Here is a 22,004-nt window from a genome sequence, read left to right on the forward strand (position 1 = left end):
GTACTACCAACCACTCATTTACACACCTTCATTTACTGATTACTTCCAGTTTGGCTGAATGGTCGGTGCTCAAGCATTTACACTGTAATTGGGGGTAAATTACATTTTTGGTTACTCCACATATTATCAACATATAGTATGTGCACACACATCGTTGAGACATGGCGTCAAAGACTGGCGTGTACACACTATATATATATATATATATATATATATATATACACAGACACACACACACACACAGACAGAGACAGACCTTCGCCCCCCCTCGCCTTCCACAATTAAGTGTTTTGGTGTGTCAGTAACTGTCAGTATTAATGAAGGCTAAATGAAATCCTGCTAATAAACACACTTCCCTCAATGGGAAGCAAGCACCTTAAGTGAAAGCAAATGTTGAAAGCAGAAAATACTGTCCTCTCCTGGATCGTTAGCAAGCATATGTTTATGTCCCTCCACCGTTCCCTCCCTCTTTCATCCTCTCATCACTCATCCAGTGGTACACTTTATAGCCCCCCAGGGCCATAGCATCGGGAGGGGTAGTAGAAAATGTCCTAATGCCTTTACTCTGACGATGCGTTTGTGTCGGTGTGGTTAATGTAATTTATCTTTTACAATTTATCTCTTTCTCGCGCAGGCGCACACACACGCAATACCAAGGTTATTATAGTTTTGTGTTTTTATTAGTTTTAAGATTTCTATTTGAAATTCAGTTTCAGTTAGTTTCAGTTAGTGTTCAGATCTGATTTACTATTTCGTTTTTATATTTATTTTCAGTTTTAGTGTAAGGGACAGAAAGTAGCCTATGCGTTGGAGGCTCGGAGCATTTATGTGTTGTATAATTTGTGTTTTTGGGGATAACATCTTGCCACAGTGGTATGCAACGTCGGGGTCGTGACCCCTAGTGGGGAATTGCAGCAGAGTCGCCAAAATTGTGTAGTTGGGGTGTGGTCGGCAGAAATTCTGGCTAAATAAATGGGATCCCCGCTGAAAGGTTGAATACCACAGGCTGAGGTAGACTCAGCGAGATGTCGTAGATGCACGAAGTAAACAGTACTAGAAGTTTTGGTCCCGTAGCTACCGCTTTGTAGCAGCGTTAAGCTCATCTGTGCACGTTCACAGATACTCTGTGTGACTGTGAGAGCAAAAACTTGCATCTCACTCATCTCAATCTGCGGTGCTGCTCGTCTCAACGTCGTCTCACTGAGTCTTTAGATCATGAAGTCAATCTCAATGTGCCCCCCCATATTCAGAGGCTTGAAAAAATGCTTGAAAACCACATTAGATTTTTTTACCAAAAAATAAATACAATTTAAAAAAATAAATAAAAAGGAATATGATTCATGATGGTTTTTATTTTATTTAGATAATATTTTCAGTTTTTCAAACGGGTTAATCATTTTATTTCAGTTTGCCAAAAAAAAGTTTTGTTTACTACAATAACCTTGACACACACACACACACACACACAAAGATAAACAACAGCCCTTCCTTCCATTGTTTCCCCATCACTCTGACGCAATAAGGCTTTTGGAAAACTAGGCCAGATCCATGAAACATTGCTCACTCTGCATGTGTGTTTACAAAAATGTATATTGCCTAATGCCCTGTAGAAAAGCAGTCTGGCTTGGATTCTTATCCACTGGGATGGAATCAGACTCATGTGTTAGTAGTTAACATGTCAGTCTACCTGCCAGTTGTATAGTGGTGTACATGAGGGGTGTGTGTGTGTTATCCCTCCACTCCCTCCCTCAGCTCCCCCGCTGTTCTCTCTCAAGTGTTCTCTGTTGTGTGTGTGTGTGTACTCTATCTGCGTCATTCCCCTCTGATTCAGTTTGACTTATTTCACCTCAAGATTTTTGTGTTGCTTGAGTCTTTCCATATCATTTCAGCAAGCCATGACACCCACCATCTCAGATTGTGCTGGCATTTTCTGTAGTTCGAAAGATTGGCATTCCTGAAACATTATTTTGTTGAAATTGGAATTTTATCTCTGAGAAATTAAGCTAATTGATTGCACTCAAATTGGCCTTTTTAATTTATAGGATTCAGATAATATTCAATACATATAGTACCCAACATCCAATTTGGTTAATGGTCACTAGTCACAATAAATATAAAGCTGTTTCCTGATCATTTTATTGAAAAAAATCAAAGACTGCCATGCAATTAATTATCTTATTAGGGTTGTCACAATATTTTAGTCCCTAGCCCATTTCTCAAAGCTTTGGACGTGTAGGAAAAGTCTTCATATGAGAATTGCGTAGGGATAGCGCTCTCAGAAAGTGGACAGTTGTTGGACTATTCAAGGAGAGTTGGGTTGAATAATCATTAGGTTGCTAAGAAAGGAATTGCTTTCATGGAGGACTGGCTTGAAGTGTGAGGATGACCACACAATTTATTTTCGGAATGAGCCAAATCTATTGGTTTTCTATCCAAAGTTGCAAAGGAAATGTTGTTATCTATTTAATAAACACAAGAGACCAGCAGAATGGATAAGAGTGTGGCGATGTAGCCAGAACAAAAAACCTGGTACTTTCACACTAGTTTATGGAAAATAATGCAAGCGGCTTCAATTACTAATTTCTCTGAACAGGGGAAAACATTTCACCAGATTAATAGGGGATACATTACATAGTATGGAGAAGCAATACTCCAAGCCACAGCTTAATACTACTAGTCAAACATAGAGAACTGATGCTGTATACTGGTTGTTGGGATGGGATTGGCATGGGGGGGATCCGTGGATGGCTTTTTATTTCATCATTTATTCCTCATGTCTTACTCATTGGTAGGAAGAAGTTTGGTCCGAATTGGATGTTGGGTACTATATTTATTGAATATTATCAGAATCTTATAAATTAAAATGACCTATTTGGGTCCAATCAATTAGCTTAATTTCTCAGAAAAATAATCTGAAAGGGTGGGTGTCAGTCCTTTCTTGTGCTTTTTGAGGTGGAATGACCCTCGTCTCTCTCTTGTGCAGTCCCAGTTTGACATAGCAGTGGCCATTGATGCTGTGTTTGTGTTTAGTGTGTGTGTGTACATATTTCTCTCCTGTGTAGACCCAGTTTGACATAGTAGTGGCCATTGAGATTTTGATATCGTCTGTAAATACACACACTATGTTTCTCTCCTCCTGTGTAGACCCAGTTTGACATAGCGGTGGCCAGTGAGATCATGGCTATCCTGGCCCTAGCTGATGGACTGGGGGACATGAAGACCAGACTGGAACGTATGGTGGTGGGCAGCAGCCGCAGTGGACAGCCCGTCACAGCAGAGGACCTGGTAATATAATCATATAATAAATACCATTATCCAAAATCACGCGTGCATACATTTTACATAAGGTTGGTCCCAGGAATCAAACCCACAATCCTGCTGTTGCAAGCATGTCTGTCTGTGTCGTTGGTGTGGGTTTGTGTGTGTGTGATAAGCGCTAAATGTTTTCAGTTAGTGCTAATCAGTTGCAGTATTGTTCCACTTAAAGACATCAGTCAGAAATTACTTTAATGGCCATAGCATACTTTAACATCAGCATATAAATCATTACGAAGGTCATATGTCAAGACCTCTTCACTAAGCTCTCTTTGTCTCTCTTGTCCTTCCTGATTATCTTGTCAAGTGGAGATTTAGCTCTGTTTGTGTTTGTCTCTGGTTATGTGTTACTTAAACTCAGTCAACACATTAACATTATCACATATGTCATGAGACAAATGTTTCATTTTGGTGTTATATTAAGTTTGGTAGCAACATGGAAAATCATTGTGGAAATCTGTTGCAGCTCCAATCGACTACAAAATCCACAATGCAGCTTTCTATGGGGTTGCAAGCAACTAGCTAGGTAGATACTCATAAGAGTATATATAAATAAGAGTATCTACCTAGCTAGTTGCTATATATACACTGCTCAAAAAAATAAAGGGAACACTTAAACAACACAATGTAACTCCAAGTCAATCACACTTCTGTGAAATCAAACTGTCCACTTAGGAAGCAACACTGATTGACAATACATTTCACATGCTGTTGTGCAGCACCCCCAATAAAGGAGTGGTTCTGCAGGTGGTGACCACAGACCACTTCTCAGTTCCTATGCTTCCTGGCTGATGTTTTGGTCACTTTTGAATGCTGGCGGTGCTTTCACTCTAGTGGTAGCATGAGACGGAGTCTACAACCCACACAAGTGGCTCAGGCAGTGCAGTTCATCCAGGATGGCACATCAATGCGAGCTGTGGCAAGAAGGTTTGCTGTGTCTGTCAGCGTAGTGTCCAGAGCATGGAGGCGCTACCAGGAGACAGGCCAGTACATCAGGAGACGTGGAGGAGGCCGTAGGAGGGCAACAACCCAGCAGCAGGACCGCTACCTCCGCCTTTGTGCAAGGAGGAGCAGGAGGAGCACTGCCAGAGCCCTGCAAAATGACCTCCAGCAGGCCACAAAGGTGCATGTGTCTGCTCAAACGGTCAGAAACAGACTCCATGAGGGTGGTATGAGGGCCCGACGTCCACAGGTGGGGGTTGTGCTTACAGCCCAACACCGTGCAGGACGTTTGGCATTTGCCAGAGAACACCAAGATTGGCAAATTCACCACTGGCGCCCTGTGCTCTTCACAGATGAAAGCAGGTTCACACTGAGCACATGTGACAGACGTGACAGAGTCTGGAGACGCCGTGGAGAACGTTCTGCTGCCTGCAACATCCTCCAGCATGACCGGTTTGGCGGTGGGTCAGTCATGGTGTGGGGTGGCATTTCTTTGGGGAGCCGCACAGCCCTCCATGTGCTCGCCAGAGGTAGCCTGTCTGCCATTAGGTACCGAGATGAGATCCTCAGACCCCTTGTGAGACCATATGCTGGTGCGGTTGGCCCTGGGTTCCTCCTAATGCAAGACAATGCTAGACCTCATGTGGCTGGAGTGTGTCAGCAGTTCCTGCAAGAGGAAGGCATTGATGCTATGGACTGGCCCGCCCGTTCCCCAGACCTGAATCCAATTGAGCACATCTGGGACATAATGTCTCGCTCCATCCACCAACGCCACGTTGCACCACAGACTGTCCAGGAGTTGGCGGATGCTTTAGTCCAGGTCTGGGAGGAGATCCCTCAGGAGACTATCCGCCACCTCATCAGGAGCATGCCCAGGTGTTGTAGGGAGGTCATACAGGCACGTGGAGGCCACACACACTACTGAGCCTCATTTTGACTTGTTTTAAGGACATTACATCAAAGTTGGATCAGCCTGTAGTGTGGTTTTCCACTTTAATTTTGAGTGTGACTCCAAATCCAGACCTCCATGGGTTGATAAATTTGATTTCCATTGATCATTTTTGTGTGATTTTGTTGTCAGCACATTCAACTATGTAAAGAAAAAAGTATTTAATAAGAATATTTCATTCATTCAGATCTAGGATGTGTTATTTTAGTGTTCCCTTTATTTTTTTGAGCAGTGTATATAGTGCATGTGGACAACCGTTCAAATTAGTGGATTCGGCTATTTCAGCTTCACCCGTTGTTGACAGGTGTATAAAATCTAACACACAGCTATGCAATCTCCATAGTCAAACATTGGCAGTAGAATGGCATTACTGAAGAGCTCAGTGACTTTCAACGTGGCACCATCATAGGATGTCACCTTTCCAACAAGTCTGTTCGTCTACTTCTGTACTGGTAAACTGTAAGCGCTGTTATTGGAAGTGGAAACGTCTAGTTGCAGCAACGGCTCAGTCGTGAAGTGGTAGGCAACACAAGCTCACAGAATGGGACCGCCGAGTGCTGTAACGTGTAAAAATCATCTGTCCTTTGTTGCAACACTCACTACTGAGTTCCAAACTGCCTCTGAAAGCAACGTCAGCACAAGAACTGTTCGTCGGGAGCTTAATGAAATGGGTTTCCATGGCTGAGCAGCCGCACACAAGCCTAAGATCACCATGCGCAATGCCAAGCCTTGGCTGGTGTGGTGTAAAGCTCGCCGCCATTGTACTCTGGAGCAGTGGAACACATTCTCTGGAGTGATGAATCACTGAGATGTTCAACGAGCAGGTGTCCACATACATTTGGTCATGTAGTGTAGCTAGCAAATGTAGCTACACACTAATACCAAAGACAATATCAGCATGTAACATAGCTAGTTACCTGTAAAATCGCCTAAAGATACTGCACTATAAATTTAGGAGTCTACAATCTCACAATGTTCAACGTGTAGATCGATGTCCCTCGGAGTGGAGTCTAACATTCACAACAGCAGGTATACTTTTGAGGAGATGGGGAAACGATACCCATGCTACATCAATGGGCTGCGCGGTGCATTCTGGGCGATTGTTGGTCAAAGAGCGCTCTCTTTCAAGGAGTGAATGGGCGCTAGCTCAAAAACCCAACATTAGCACGAATTTCATCAACAAGTAGTACAACATTACAAATCTTTTCCGAGATGTGAGATGATTAACTTGCTATCTGTAGTATCGTATAGCTTTGGAATCGTGACATTACATACTTTTGAGGAAAATAGGAACGTTTCTCTTTGAGAAGGGATTGCTTGATGATTAGTTTAGCAACCGCATGACGCAGCTTGACAACGTGAACGCGATTGGTCGACAGCCTGCTGGATGGGGCATTATGTGTTCACTCATTCATTTGATTTCTATCTTCTTTCTATAATATCTCTGGCAACGGTAACTCTAATGAACTTATCCTCTGCAGCAGAGGTAATTTTCTTCCTTTCCTGTGGTGGTCCTCATGAGAGCCAGTTTCATCACAGCGCTTGATGGTTTTTGCGACTTGAAGAAACTTTCAAAGTTCTTAGAATTTTCCGAATTGACTGACCTTCATGTCTTTAAAGTAATGATGGACTGTTGTTTCTCTCTGCTTATTTGAACCTTTCTTGCCATAATATGGACTTGGTCTTTTACCAAATAGGGCTGTCTTCTGTATACCAACCCTACCTTGTCACAACACAACTGATTGGCTCAAATGCATTAAGAAGGAAAGAAATTCCACAAATTAACTTTTAACAAGGCACACCTGTTAATGGAAATGTGTTCCAGGTGACTACCTCATGAAGCTGGTTGAGAGAATGCCAAGATTGTGCAAAGCTGTTATTTCATAGTTTTGATGTCTTCACTATTATTCTACAATGTAGAAAATAGTAAAAATAATGAAAAGCCCTGGAATGAGTAGGTGTATCCAAACTTTCGACTGGTACTGTATATAATATTTAGTATATGTAAAGACTACATCAAGTTAAGAATAGTCTGATGGGTGACAATTTTATAATAAATGCGATTATGCATGTAATGCTTTATCTTCACTTTTGAGAACAGTGCAAATGCAATCAAATCAAACACTTATCATCAAAACAGCTTATCATACTTTTAAAGCTCACCTCACTGTGATTAATGTGAAGAAAGTTCATCAGCAGATTGAAACAGTGTAAACCAAATGAACAGCGCTTTCAAAGGTGATGATGAATTAAAAACACCCATATGTATATTAGAGTTTATGCATATGAGCCCAGGCCCAAAAAGAACCTGAATTAAAATTAGGATTGTGCCATTATACAATACATAGTCTACTGCATATTATGCATGGCAGAAAAACATACAACAAAACTGATTTAAGATTTCTTTGATACATAATTGAGTGTGGACTGTATTATTATGCACACTAGATGGACTGGTTACCTTACGCTATGCTCCAAATTGTATATCCATGAGTCTAGACAGAACGTATAGCCCTAGACCATGCTGTTGATTCATTGATCGTGCAGGGCGGCTTACAGTTAGCCTACAATTAGTGAATTTGATTTTGAATAGCCTAGTAATAGGGATAAAAAAAAAATAATTATATATATATTTTCTTGTTTGGGTGACATTACCTTTAGCTGTACAGAATTACCTTTAGCTATACATAATCTCACCACCATGCATTTCCATCTCCTCCTCCTCTATTCCTTTCTCGAGTGCGCAGACTGGCTGTCAACAGTTTAGTTAAATGTGTTTCATTGCAAAAACACAGATTTTCACTTTTCCCAAATGAAGAACTGGGTAGCTGCAGGAACAAGGTTGGAGAGCCCATGGCATACAGAGTTTGGGTGGAATATCACCTGTCCAGCAGCGAGAGCATACTCCTCAAACAGGTTGATGCGTGCAGTGAAATAAGTGGTGTTGTATTTATTTCTCAGCTGGTCATATTATGCTCCGCTATAAAACTGAAGTAGCCTACAAAACAGGCGGGCGGGAAAGCCAGCGTCCTCCATTCCCTATTGGAGTGCATACAGATGACATGTCTTTTTCCCCTCCCCCTGTTCCTAACCATTTAATAATGGACCATTCTAAATGTAAATTGATTTGACAGCTGTGCAGCCTGAGGCAAGGCTTCTTTCTCAAATCAATAGCAGATAGTCGCTCCATGCAGCCCATTTATCTTTTGATTTCTAAGACATTCTAAGGTTTGTTTCATTCACAACTAAAGTTGCCAAATAACTCAATCTGGCATATAGGACCTGCTTCAAGTGATCCCTTTTACGTTCAACATAGCCACTTCATATGCACACTTGCTCCATAATACATATGTTTTCCCCAGCTAAGTTAAATTATATTCTTCTCAATATAAAATCATATAAAATAATGGTACTTATAACCATATATTGTCACTTAAATGAACAAGCCTATGGCATGGAGCATAGCCAGACATACAGTATGCCAACTCATATTCTGTTCTTCTGAAATACATTTTCTTCATATCATGTTTCTTTAGACCTGTCTAAAATATATTGTGATGGTGTATATTTAAATAGATTTGATTATGTGTGTGTATGTATGTATGTATATATATATATATATGTATTTATTTTAATGTAGATGTTCTTAAGGTGCACATCAGCAGCTTGTATGTGTGGAAGCCTGGAAATGCTAAACGGTCAATTACCGTGAGACCAGCAGTCTTTTTTTTTGCATGACCAATAACCGGCTGACAAAATTTCACAACCGCCACAGCCCTAAGTAGGAATATCACAAAAATATGATCAATGGCTCGTTCGAGAGAAGGGATCCCCCCGAGTTATGACATCGGCCAGTATTGAAATCTGACATGTATGATAGACGTTTTTGTGATCTAGAAGTTGTATTCCTATTAACTTCCAGTGTGGTGACAGAGACTTTATCACAGTGTTACGTCATACTGGCCGGATTTCTGCCTGCTTGAACGCCACTAACTCGGATACAAATGAAGACAGGAAATGACTCAGGGAATCGATAGAACATCACTCAGAGATGCACAAAAACAATATAACATTCAAAATGGATGAACCTTTGCTTTTAGAGGTCAAGTTTATGGTGTTATTATAGGTTAAAAGTAGCTTCCCCACCAGGTTTTGTAGGGATTTAACCCCTAGTGACCCTCAACTATCATGTCCCTGCCATTATGGAGACTAAGCAGGGTGGTTGCTGGGCCTCTCAGGAGACAGAGGAGCTTGAGCGCGCAACATGGATCTCATTTGACCCAAAATAGCCTCCAGCTGCTCCTAAAACCCATAACTATAGCCTCCACTGTGGAGCCATGTTGGCCCAGGTGGCTCTGACCCCCCCCCCCCCCCCCCCCCCCCAAACTGGATGTGGTGGTGTTGTAGAGCCAGAGTTATAGGCCTGGCTCACTGAGGAGGATCCCATATTCTGTTACGGATAATCAGGAATGCCGCAGTGACTGGAAAACACACAACCAGGCCAGACTGGATTTTGGAAATGATGATAAGTAGGGATGGGCCGTGTGTGTATCATAGATGTGTGTATGGAAATATGGGTTTTGGAGTAAATTCCATTTGAATTGCTTTAACAGGCGTTTTATTGTGTGGTTTGCATGCTTACTGGTTATTTTATTGGTAAGATACTGGAAAATCGCTTCAAGAATTTCAGCACTAACAACTTCTCTTTCTCTCTTTCAGGGTGTGAGTGGAGCACTTGCGGTGCTCATGAAGGATGCCATCAAGCCTACCCTTATGCAGACCCTAGAAGTGAGTCTCTAACCACACATCCTCATTGCTATCCAAGCATGAGATGAAGACAGTTATAGAGAGAGGACAACTATGATGTCAAAGATAGGGTGATGACTGCACTGTTGTTCAGGAATATCCAGAAAATTGCACGTAGGCTATCGGAGCAATTTTTTCTAAACTTTTGCCATTTTATTAACACCTGTCCAATCCTCTTAGATTTATACATTCTAAGTTCCTAGAATGTTTTCAAGTTCCTAGAGACTGGGAAATTGGTGTAGCTGTGAGCTAAGAGCAGGTGTTTAGTATTGAACTGAAGAGCAATCAGTTGAGGTTGGGTGTGATGGTCCATACATTTACCCTGCCTCTCCATACATCTGCATCTCATTGTGCTCTGAGACATGACCGTGTACATTCAGACACTCAGAACCACACACACACGTGTGACCTCTGACTGGCCCATGCTAGTGGAAACGCCCATACCCGATTCTCTCTGAGGCGATGGAGGAATAGAGATGGAGGGAGACGGAGATTAGGGCTGATGGACTGAATGGTTAAACTGATAAAGAGCTGGAACACATCTGGATCTGGCCCCCTCTGACTGCTGGGGCTGGCTGTGTCTGTAGGGTACCTGCCCTCAGGGAGAGGCTCTGGAACCGTCTGCAGAGCAATATCATTATTCCTTCCATTGTTGAACACTCTAATTGAATGATTCTAATTGATTACATTACAAGGAGAACTGTATAATTAATTCTAATTTAATGATTGTAAATAATAATTAATGTTTTAATGACCATACAATGGAAACTCGAATACTGGATAAAATCAGTCCAAATCACTCAAAGGGTTATTCTGAATTATAAATCTGGTTGTTTGGATACTGGATGGTGATTGGTTGATATGCGGGAGTTGTGGGACTCCTTCAAAGTACCATGACGTGTTCATGTCGTAATTCCACTGTCCCGCAGCCCAGGCAGGAAATTCATAAATTCTCGGGGGGGAAAAATCATCAACACATTATTTTTCAGTGCTACTATTTGGTTTACAAAAGTTGGGGGTTGTATAAACCTACATGTCTGCCTTATGACCTGTGCAATAATGTGTCATTTTACAAATGCGATCTGTCCAGTACCAATAGCCTAGCTAGCCCAAGAATGAATGTGCGCAGTGCGACTATGTAGGCCTATTGGATATTTATTAAATCATTATTTATTGAAGTTCTTGTCTCATCATCATCATCATTGAATCTCTGCTAGCTCGCTTGCTAGCTAGCTAAATGCCTATGATTTTTTTTAGCATAGCAACGTCAAATGAATAAAATGATTAATTGACGACTGGGACAATACACGAGAAAATAACTAATGACCAGACCGCATGGGCAGCAACTTCAGCATGCAAAAACAAATGTACCTTTTAAAAATATTATTTACTTAAAAAATGTCATTAGTATTTTTATAAATATGTTGGCAATTAAAGCAACAATGCCCTCAAACCCAGGAATTATCGTGTGTCACACAATAATTCCCGGATCCTCAGAAATTATTGCTTAAATGTTAGTTCAAGGAAGATTTAACAGCCCCTTGTAATGTCATCAATTAGAATGTTCAATAATTGACGGTATATGTATGCAAACGTTGAAGGGGTTAGAAACTAGGAGATGTTAGTTGTTGGTTAGCTACTTTTTTGTTTTGGGTGGTGGTTTCTGGAGTGGTTGTATGTTTTTAGGGTGTGGGGTTGAGTAGGGATTAGGTTTTTGTTTTGGGGCGCAGGGGGGGAAAGTGGTGTTGCAGAGAGTGGTTTGATGTTTTGGGAGGAAACGTTGGTGTCCTGTTTTGTGGAACTTTTCCTGTCTGTGTTTCCTGTGTTTCTGAAGGGGGATGCATATCGGGATGGACCAGGCCTAAAGGGTCCGTGGGAATTTTCAGTTTAGTTAGGCCCTCTGTGCCCTTGTGTGCGTGCATATGTATGTTTTCACAGATGGAGCAGGGTCTGTAAAGAGATAGGAGGAAAGTAATAGTTGCCTTACTGTGTCTGTAGTCGAGAGGGCCATGATTACCATACGTGTGTTCTAAAACGGCTAACTTACTGTAAGTGGGACTGACTGAAACACACACCCATACTGCCTCTAATCTAATGTATACATACAGTACAAACACCATGCACACAAACATGCCTGTTCAACGTCAACCAAAGGTGGTCTGCTCTGATCCAGTGCAGGTCCTGCTGTGCTGTAGTTAGTGTTTTATGGAGGATGCTATGAGGTCATCTGGGCTGGTGTTATGGCCCTGGTGGGTTTGGTACTGCTGCAATGGGGTGGGTTCCTACTCTCTGGGGCTTTGTAAATTATGCTCTCCGCCTCGCAAATAAAACACACACACAGTCCTTTGGACAGCAATTTATCGAATTCACGATTCATTCAGAACTATCCGTAATCATGATAAGTGTTTAGAAACATAAACTCAGCAAAAAAAGAAACGTCTTTCAAAGATAATTCGTAAAAATCCAAATAACTTCACAGATCTTCATTGTAAAGGGTTTGAACACTGTTTCCCATGCTTGTTCAATGAACCATAAACAATTAATGAACATGCACCTGTGGAACGGTCGTTAAGACACTAACAGCTTACAGACGGTAAGCAATTAAGGTCACAGTTATGAAAAGTTAGGATACTAAAGAGCCCTTTCTACTGACTCTGAAAAACACCAAAAGAAAGATGCCCAGGGTCCCTGCTCATCTGTGTGAACGTGCCTTAGGCATGCTGCAAGGAGGCATGAAGACTGCAGGTGTGGCCAGGGCAATAAATTGCAACGTCCGTACTGTGAGATGCCTAAGACAGCGCTACAGGGAGACAGAACGGACAGCTGATCGTCCTTGCAGTGGCAGAGCACGTGTAACAACACCTGCACAGGATCGGTACATCCGAACATCACAGGTACAGGATGGCAATAACAACTGCCCGAGTTACACCAGGAACGCACAATACCTCCATCAGTGCTCAGACTGTCTGCAATAGGCTGAGAAAGGCTGGACTGAGGGCTTGTAGGCCTTTTTGTAAGGCAGGTCCTCACCAGACATCACCGGCAACAACGTCGCCTATGGGCACAAACCCACCATCGCTAGACCAGACAGGACTGGCAAAAAGTGCTCTTCACTGACGAGTTGCGGTTTTGTCTCACCAGGGGTGATGGTCGGATTCGCGTGTATCGTTGAAGGAATGAGCGTTACACCGAGGCCTGTACTCTGGAGTGGGATCGATTTGGAGGTGAATGGTCCGTCATGGTCTGGGGCGGTGTGTCACAGCATCATCGGACTGAGTTTATTGTCATTGCAGGCAATCTCAACGCTGTGCGTTACAGGGAAGACATCCTCCTCCCTCATGTGGTACCCTTCCTGCAGGCTCATCCTGACATGACTCCAGCATGACAATGCCACCAGCCATACTGCTCGTTCTGTGCGTGATTTCCTGCAAGACAGGAATGTCAGTGTTCTGCCAAGGGATCTCAATCCCTTTGAGCACGTCTGGGACCTAGTGTGAGGGCTAGGGCCGTTCCCCCCCCCCAGAAATGTCCAGGAACTTGCAGGTGCCTTGGTGGAAGAGTGGGATAACATCTCACAGCAAGAACTGGCAAATTTGGTGCAGTCCACGAAGAGGAGATGCACTGCCGTACTTAATGCAGCTGGTGGCCACACCAGATACTGGCTGTTACTTTTGATTTTGACCCCCCCCCCCCCCCTTTGATCAGGGACACATTATTCCAATTCTGTCAGTCACATGTCTCTGGAACTTGTTCAGTTCATGTCTCAGTTGTTGAATCTTGTTGTGTTCATACACATATCTACACATGTTAAGTTTGCTGAAAATAAACGCAGTTGACAGTGAGAGGACATTTCTTTTTTTGCTGAGTTTATTATTTTCTTATTTACAATTAAAGTACTCCAAAATGACACACTTATTTCTGTTGGGCACACAATAATCTGAAACACAAGCAAAACAAACAGCAAATGCATCCAACAAGTTTGTAGAGTCATTGTATAATATAAAATCCGAAGGGCTGGAGTTCTGAGCCAAAACAGAAAATGTGTCACTGTTCCAAGAATTTTTTTACTTTTTCCACATTTTGTTGTTACAAAGTGGGATTAAAATGGATTTAACTGTTAAAAAAAAGTTATTCTACAATCTATTCAAAATACTCAAATGTCAAAGTGGAAGAAAAATTCTAACATTTGGGGGAGAGAGAAAAACGAGAGAGAGAAAACTATCTCGATTAGTTAAGTATTGTCACGCCCTGACCATAGAGAGGGGTCGGGGTGTGATTTAGGGTGGGTTATCTAGGGGAATTGTATTTCTATGTTGGCCTGATATGGTTCCCAATCAGAGGCAGCTGTTTATCGTTGTCTCTGATTGGGGATCATATTTAGGTAGCCATTTCCCTATTTGTATTTGTGGGATCTTGACTATGTTTTTGTGTAGTTGCGTTCTGCACTGCATGTAGCTTCACGTTTCGTTTATTCGCTTTATTGTTTTTGTGCTTTAAGTTTTCTCTTCCAAATAAAAGGATGGAAACACCACGCTGCATCTTGGTCCACTCCTTATGACGATCGTGACAGAAGATCCCACCATAAACAGACCAAGCAGCGTGGCCAGGAGGAGAAGACATCCGGGACTTGGGAGGAGATAATGGCAGGAGACGAAATCCTTCCATGGAAGCAGACGCAGGAGGCAGCAAAGGAGACTCAACGGTGACTCCGAAGTTCACGACCACGACGGAAGCCCGAGAGGCAGCCCCGGAATTTTGGGGGGGGGGGGCACACGGGTTGGTCGCCGAGGGGCGAGTTTGAGAGCAAAGAGGAATATTGGAATAGACTGAGCGAGGAGTATTGTGAGATAGTTGAGGGGAGTGATGAGGTAGAGTGGATGTTTTGGTGTCTGGAGCAAGACAGTCGCCGCGAGGAGCGTGGGACGTCTCCAGTGCGCATCCACAGCCCGGTGCGTTCTGTGCCAGCTCCTCGTACTTGCCGTGCGAAAGTGAGCATCCAGCCAGGACGGGTTGTGCCGGCTCAGCGCTACTGGTCTCCAGTACGCCTCCTCGGTCCAGGATATCCTGCGCCGGCTCTATGCACTGTGTCGCCAGTGCGCCTTCACAGCCCTGTGCGTCCTGTGCCTCCTCCCCGCACTCGCCCTGAGGTGCGTGTCATCAGCCCGATACCACCTGTACTGGTCCCACGCATCAGGCCTCCAGTGCGCCTCCACAGTTCGGAGCTTCCGGCGACAGGTCCCGGTCCGGAGCTTCCGGCGACAGGTCCCGGTCCGGAGCTTCCGGCGACGTGAATGTGAATACTTTCTGAAGGCACTGTAGATACAGACACGTTCTAGGAGTGATGTCTTCAGCTTGGCACTGCTAATTATGGCCTGTTAGGGACAGTTCAGAGTTGTTTACACAGATGTGACCGCAATTGATGAAAGCGTAATGCTCCATCCACAACACACACGTACCGCCCCCCTCCCCATCATGTACATTCCGATGAAGTCAGACCTTGTATTCCTCTGCTATGGTTTTCTCTCAAAGCTGTCGCCTCTCCTCCACTTGTTCCTCACAGAGTTCAAAACAGTGACAGTGGAGTAATAGGTAGTGTATGTAGGATTGGTACAGGCATCTGGGTTTACAGTCTACATGAGTGGATCATGATTAAATGGACCAATCAGTCTTAGTTTTGACACCTGATTGACCCCAGTCTAACCTTTTGGCCTTTTGTGTGTGATGCTGATGGTGTATTGGAGAGAGAGGTGTGAAAAGGGGAAAGGATGAAACGATCTCCTCCTTCCTGTTTTTATCTCCATCCCTTCCCCCTGGGTGTGTTTAATCCTCTCTTCCTCTTTTATTTTCCACCGACTGGAGAACTGACACAATTGCCTTTTTTATTTGATTTATTTCCCATTTCATTTGTGAGAGCTGGTGGTTTTATTTCCTGAATGTTTTTCCTGGGGGGAATGACAAAACATCCAATCAGAGTTCAGGGGTTGTCATCACACACAGAGATTCACTTTTTATGTGACGTATGCTAGCTTTCCTATAGGGTCAGAGAAAGAGCACACAATGGAAAGGGTGGTAACAGCAACAGGATACCTATTCAAATGGGCATTTTTCATCTGCTGATTTATCTCTCTAGTTGCTCTTTTTCTCAATACAATCTCACACACACACACACACACACACACACACACACACACACACACACACACACACACACACACACACATTCATTCATTCATTCATTCATTCTCTCCCACTGTGCTCTTTTCTGTTTTCTCTCCGATTTTAAGTAGATGCTTTATAAAGCATTTGTAAGAGGCTCATTAAACAAGTGATTTAGAGCTCTGTGGGACTGGGGGTATTTGTCTCTGCCCTGTCACATGACAAAACAATAGCTAAAGTGTTTTCACTCACCTTCCAGTTTCCCCCTCTCCCATCTTTCTCCCTCCAAGCTTATCCCCTCTCCCATCTTTCTCCCTCCAAGCTTATCCCCTCTCCCATCTTTCTCCCTCCAAGCTTATCCCCTCTCCCATCTTTCTCCCTCCAAGCTTATCCCCTCTCCCATCTTTCTCCCTCCAAGCTTATCCCCTCTCCCATCTTTCTCCCTCCAAGCTTATCCCCTCTCCCAGCTTTCTTCCCCCAAGCTTATCCCCTCTCCCAGCTTTCTCCCTCCAAGCTTATCCCCTCTCCCAGCTTTCTCCCTCCAAGCTTATCCCCTCTCCCAGCTTTCTCCCTCCAAGCTTATCCCCTCTCCCAGCTTTCTCCCTCCAAGCTTATCCCCTCTCCCAGCTTTCTCCCTCCAAGCTTATCCCCTCTCCCAGCTTTCTCCCTCCAAGCTTATCCCCTCTCCCAGCTTTCTCCCTCCAAGCTTATCCCCTCTCCCAGCTTTCTCCCCCCAAGCTTATCCCCTCTCCCAGCTTTCTTCCCCCAAGCTTATCCCCTCTCCCAGCTTTCTCCCTCCAAGCTTATCCCCTCTCCCAGTATTTCGACTGAGGTGTTAGCAATTTTCTTCCTCAAACGTTGTAGTTGACCTTGTATATTGTTATAGAAATAGTCCAATGGCTGAATGGGGTTGTTCTGTGTATTAACACTGGCACTTTGCACTACTAGTGCCTCCCAGCTCTTAACCTGCAGCTGCTGTGTAGACAAATAATGTTTAGACAAATATGCAGTCCTGAAACTCAATGATGTAGTTGTAGAATGCAAATTAATGTAGAGGTACAGCTTACATGTTTGTTTGTGCTGGGTTTGCTAGTAAGTCACTTTGGGTAATTAAAAAAATAAAATAAAATGGTGTGCCCTTCCGTTGTTCTAGGGTTCTCCAGTGTTTGTCCACGCGGGGCCATTTGCCAACATCGCCCATGGCAACTCCTCGGTGCTGGCAGACAAGCTTGCATTGAAGCTGGTCGGAGAGGACGGATTTGTAGGTAAGTGTCCTCAGTGCACACTCTTAGAATAAAGGAGCCTCGAGGAACCTTTTGTGGCTCAAAATGATTGCCACTGTGGGGGAACCCTTTCAGTTCATTTGTAAAGGTTCAAACGGATACCTTTTTGTGAGGGCAGGGGTTAAATGTTGAAACTTTTTTAATAATATAAATGTAAGTGACATGATTTATGTATTATATTAGTGTTTCAATATTATATTGTAACAAAATGGTGACTATTGTAACAATGGAATGCTACAGTTGAAGTCGGAAGTTTACATACACCTTAGCCAAATACATTTAAACTCAGTTTTTCGCAATTCCTGACATTTAATCCAAGTAAAAATTCCCTGTCTTAGGTCAGTAAGATTCACCACTTTATTTTAAGAATGTGAAATGTCAGAATAATAGTAGAGAGAATGATTTTATTTCAGCTTTTATTTCTTTCATCACATTCCCAGTGGGTCAGAAGTTTACATACACTCAATTAGTATTTGGTAGCGATGTCTTTAAAAATTGTAACTTGGGTCAAACGTTTCGGCTAGGCTTTCACAAGCTTCCCACAATAAGTTGGGTGAATTTTGGCCCGTTCCTCCTGACAGAGCTGATGTAACTGAGTCAGGTTTGTAGGCCTCCTTGCTCGCACACGCTTTTTCAGTTCTGCCCACATTTTCTATAGGATGAGGTCAGGGCTTTGTGATGGTCACTCCAATACCTTGACTTTGTTGTCCTTAAGCCATTGTGTCACAACTTTGGAAGTATGCTTGGGGTCATTGTCCATTTGGAAGACCCATTTGCGACCAAGCTTTAACTTCCTGACTGGTGTCTTGAGATGTTGCTTCAATATATCCACATAATTTTCTTACCTCATGATGCCATCTATTTTGTGAAGTGCACCAGTCCCTCCTGCAGCAAAGCACCCCCACAACATGAAGCTGCCACCCCCGTGCTTCACGGTTGGGATGGTGTTCTTCAGCTTGGAAGCGTCCCCCTTTGTCCTCCAAACATAACGATGGTCATTATGGCCAAACAGTTTTATTTTTGTTTCATCAGACCAGAGGACATTTCTCCAAAAAGTACCCATGTGTAGTTGCAAACCGTAGTCTGGCTTTTTTATGACGGTTTTGGAGCAGTGGCTTCCTTGCTGAGCGGCCTTCCAGGTTATGTTGATATAGGACTCGTTTTACTGTGGATATAGATACTTTTGTACCTGTTTCCTCGAGCATCTTCAGCATCTTCACAAGGTCCTTTGCACTTTTCACACCACAGTACATTCATCTCTAGGAGACAGAACGTGTCTTCTTCCTCAGCGGTATGACGGCTGTGTGGTCCCATGGTGTTTATACTTGCGTACTATTGTTTGTACAGATGAACGTGGTAGCTTCGGGCTTTTGGAAATTGCTCCCAAGGATGAACTAGACTTGTGGAGGTCTACAAAAAAAAAAATCTGAGGACTTGGCTGATTTCTTTTGATTTTCCCATGATGTCAAGCAAAGAGGCACTGAGTTTAAAGGTAGCCCTTGAGATACATCCACAGGTACACCACCAATTGACTCAAATGATGTCAATTAGCCTATCAGAAGCTTCTAAAGCCATGACATACATTTCTGGAATTTTCCAAGCTGTTTAAAGGCACAGTCAACTTAGTGTATGTAAACTTTTGACCCACTGGAATTGTCATACAGAGGTGGAATGAAAAACGGACCTTTTTGTACACACATTGTGCTGTAAAGGATTAACAGGTACTCTAAATTATGAATTCTTAATAAATGATAAAATGTACATTTTTTAAGAACATTTTATTTGTGGCTTACAGGATATCTACCAAAAAGGAACTACAATGAGTGAACAAAACATTATGAACACCTGCTCTTTCCATGACATAGATTGACCAGGTGAAAGCTATGATCCCTTATTGATGTCACTTTTTAAATACACTTTAATCAGTGTAGATGAAGGGGAGGAGACAGGATAAAGAAGGATTTTCAAGCCTTGCTACAATTGAGACATGGATCATGTGTGTGTGTGTGCGCTTGCGTCATTCAGAGGGTGAATGGGCAGGACAAAAGATTGAAGTGCCTTTGAACGGGGAATGGTAGTTGGCGCCAGGCGCACCGGTTTGTGTCAAGAACTGCAAACGTTGCTGGCTTTTTCACGCTCAATAGTGTCCGTGTGTATTAAGAATGGTCCACCACCCAAAGGACATCCAGCCAATTTGACACACCTGTGGGAAGCATTGAAGTCAACATGGGCCAGCATCCCTGTGGAATGCTTTAAACACCTTGTGAAGGCCATGCCCAACGAATTGAGGCTGTTCTGAGGGCAAAAGGGGGTGCAACGCAACATCAGGAAGGTGTTCCTAATGTTTTGTACACTCAGTGTATATCTTCTAAATAAGACAGTAAATACAAAACTTTTTTAGTTTACCTTCTTAGGTATGACTTAAAAATGTGTCTATCAATGGAAGTGGATAAGAAGTATGTAAAAGTATTTGTCCTAAACCAAGACAAGGGGTGGCTGGCTGAATTAATTAAACTTTGTCTCAAGTAAATCGGAAACTGCACTGTTCACAAATAAGCATTGAAATGCAATAACATGTCGTTTGTCATGCCACCACCTTGTCAGCGTTAGCATTTGTCTTGAGTAGATTTACACACAGTGTTTACAACAGTCAAAGGTCATATAAACAAACACTTTATGGCAACCTATGACAAGCACAAGTTAGCTGTTCATTACAACAATGTTTTCTTAGAGTAACCATACAGTACCTTCAGAAAGTATACACACCCCTTGACTTTTTCCCTACACACAATACCCCATAATGTCAGTGGAATTATGTTTTAGAAATTTTTACAGATTAGATGAAAAGCTGAAAAGTCTAGGGTCAATAAGGTTTCAACCCCTTTACTATGGCAAGTGTACTTAAGTATAGGAGTTTATTGGCGTGCTTAACAAGTCACAAGTTGCATGGGTAAAAATAAAAAATCAGACATTGAATATCCCTTTGAGCATGGAGAAGTTATTAATTACACTTTGGATGGTGTATCAATATACCCAGTCACTACAAAGATACAAGCGTCCTTCCTAACATTGCCGGAGAAGAAGGAAACCGCTCAGGGATTTTACCATGATGCCAATGGTGACTTTAAAACGGTTACAGAGTGTAATGCCTGTGATAGGAGAAAACTGAGGATGGATCAACAACATTGCAGTTAATCCACAATACTAACCTATTTGACAGAGTGAAAATATGGAAGCCTGTACAGAATACAAATATTCCAAAACATTTATCCTGTTTGCAATAAGGAACTAAAGTAATAGTGCAAAGATTGTCGCAAAGCAATTCACTTTTTGTCCTGAATACAAAGAGTGTTATGTTTGGGGCAAATCCAATAAAACACATTACTGAGTACCACTATAAACATTTTCAAGCATAGTGGTGGCTGCATCATGTTATGGGTATGCTTGTTCGCGTTAAGGACTGAGGAGTTTTTCAGGATCAAAAATATTACTGAATGTAGCTAAGCACAAGCAAAATCCTAGAGGAAAACCTGGTTCACCAGACACTGGGAGATGACCTTTCAGCAGGACAATAACCTAAAACACAAGGCCAAATCTACACAGGAGTTACTAACCAAGAAGACAGTGAATGTTCCTGAGTGGCCTAGTTACAGTTTTAACTTAAATCTGCTTGATAATCTATGGCAAGACCTGAAAATGGTTGTCTAGCAATGATCAACAACCAATTTGACAGAGCTTGAAGAATTTTTTTTCAAGAATAGTGGCCAAATGTTGCACAATCCAGGTGTGGAAAGCTCTTAGAGACATACCCAGAAAGACTCACTGCTGTAATCGCTGCCAAAGGTGATTCTAACATCTGTTGACTCGGGGGTTGAATACTTATCTAATCAAGATACTTGTTAGAATTTTTCTTCCACTTTGACGTTACAATTTTTTGTGTAGATCGTTGACCAAAAAAATAATTAATTCCATTTTAATCCCACTCTGCAACATAACAAAATGTGAAAAGTGTAAGAGGTGTGAATACTTTCTGAAAGTACTGTATGTACATTACTCTGCTATTCAATACAAAATTGTATTAGCTATACATTCCAACTGCAAATGGCATGCACTGATGACTGAAAACGTTTTTGCAGATATGCTTGCCTCACTGGTTTTAGTCACATGTTCTAATTTAGCTAGCTAGCTAAAGTTAGCTACTTATCTCATGAATGCAATCACATGGCCTGAGTGATACAGTGCCTTGCTAAAGTATTCATCCCCCTTGGCGTTTTTCCTATTTTGTTGAATTTTCCAAATAAATTTGGATTTCATGTAATGGACATGCACAAAATAGTCCAAATATGTAAAGTGAAATGAAAAAAATTACTTGTTTAAATAAAATGGTGCGCGCATATGTATTCACCCCCTTTGCTATGAAGGCCCTAAATAAGATCTGGTGCAACCAATTACCTTCAGAAGTCACATAATTAGTTAGATTGCACACAGGTGGACTTTATTTAAGTGTCACATGATCTTAGTGTTTATATACACCTGTTCTGAAAGGCCCCAGA

The 22,004-nt window shown here is 42.5% G+C and overlaps 1 protein-coding gene across 2 annotated transcripts in view; it reads left to right on the forward strand.

The window, feature by feature from the left end:
- Window positions 1-22,004, forward strand: part of mthfd1l (methylenetetrahydrofolate dehydrogenase (NADP+ dependent) 1 like) — a 78,372-nt gene that overhangs the window by 22,624 nt on the left and 33,744 nt on the right. For both annotated transcript variants that reach the window (XM_071413093.1, XM_071413094.1), the window contains exons 17-19: window positions 3,145-3,285; window positions 9,926-9,994; window positions 17,322-17,433. In XM_071413093.1, the coding sequence (XP_071269194.1) occupies window positions 3,145-3,285; window positions 9,926-9,994; window positions 17,322-17,433 (322 nt within the window). The remainder of the gene's footprint in view (window positions 1-3,144; window positions 3,286-9,925; window positions 9,995-17,321; window positions 17,434-22,004) is intronic.

This window comes from Salvelinus alpinus, chromosome 8 (assembly GCF_045679555.1).
Source record: "Salvelinus alpinus chromosome 8, SLU_Salpinus.1, whole genome shotgun sequence".
In the NCBI taxonomy this organism is placed as follows: Eukaryota; Metazoa; Chordata; class Actinopteri; order Salmoniformes; family Salmonidae; genus Salvelinus; species Salvelinus alpinus.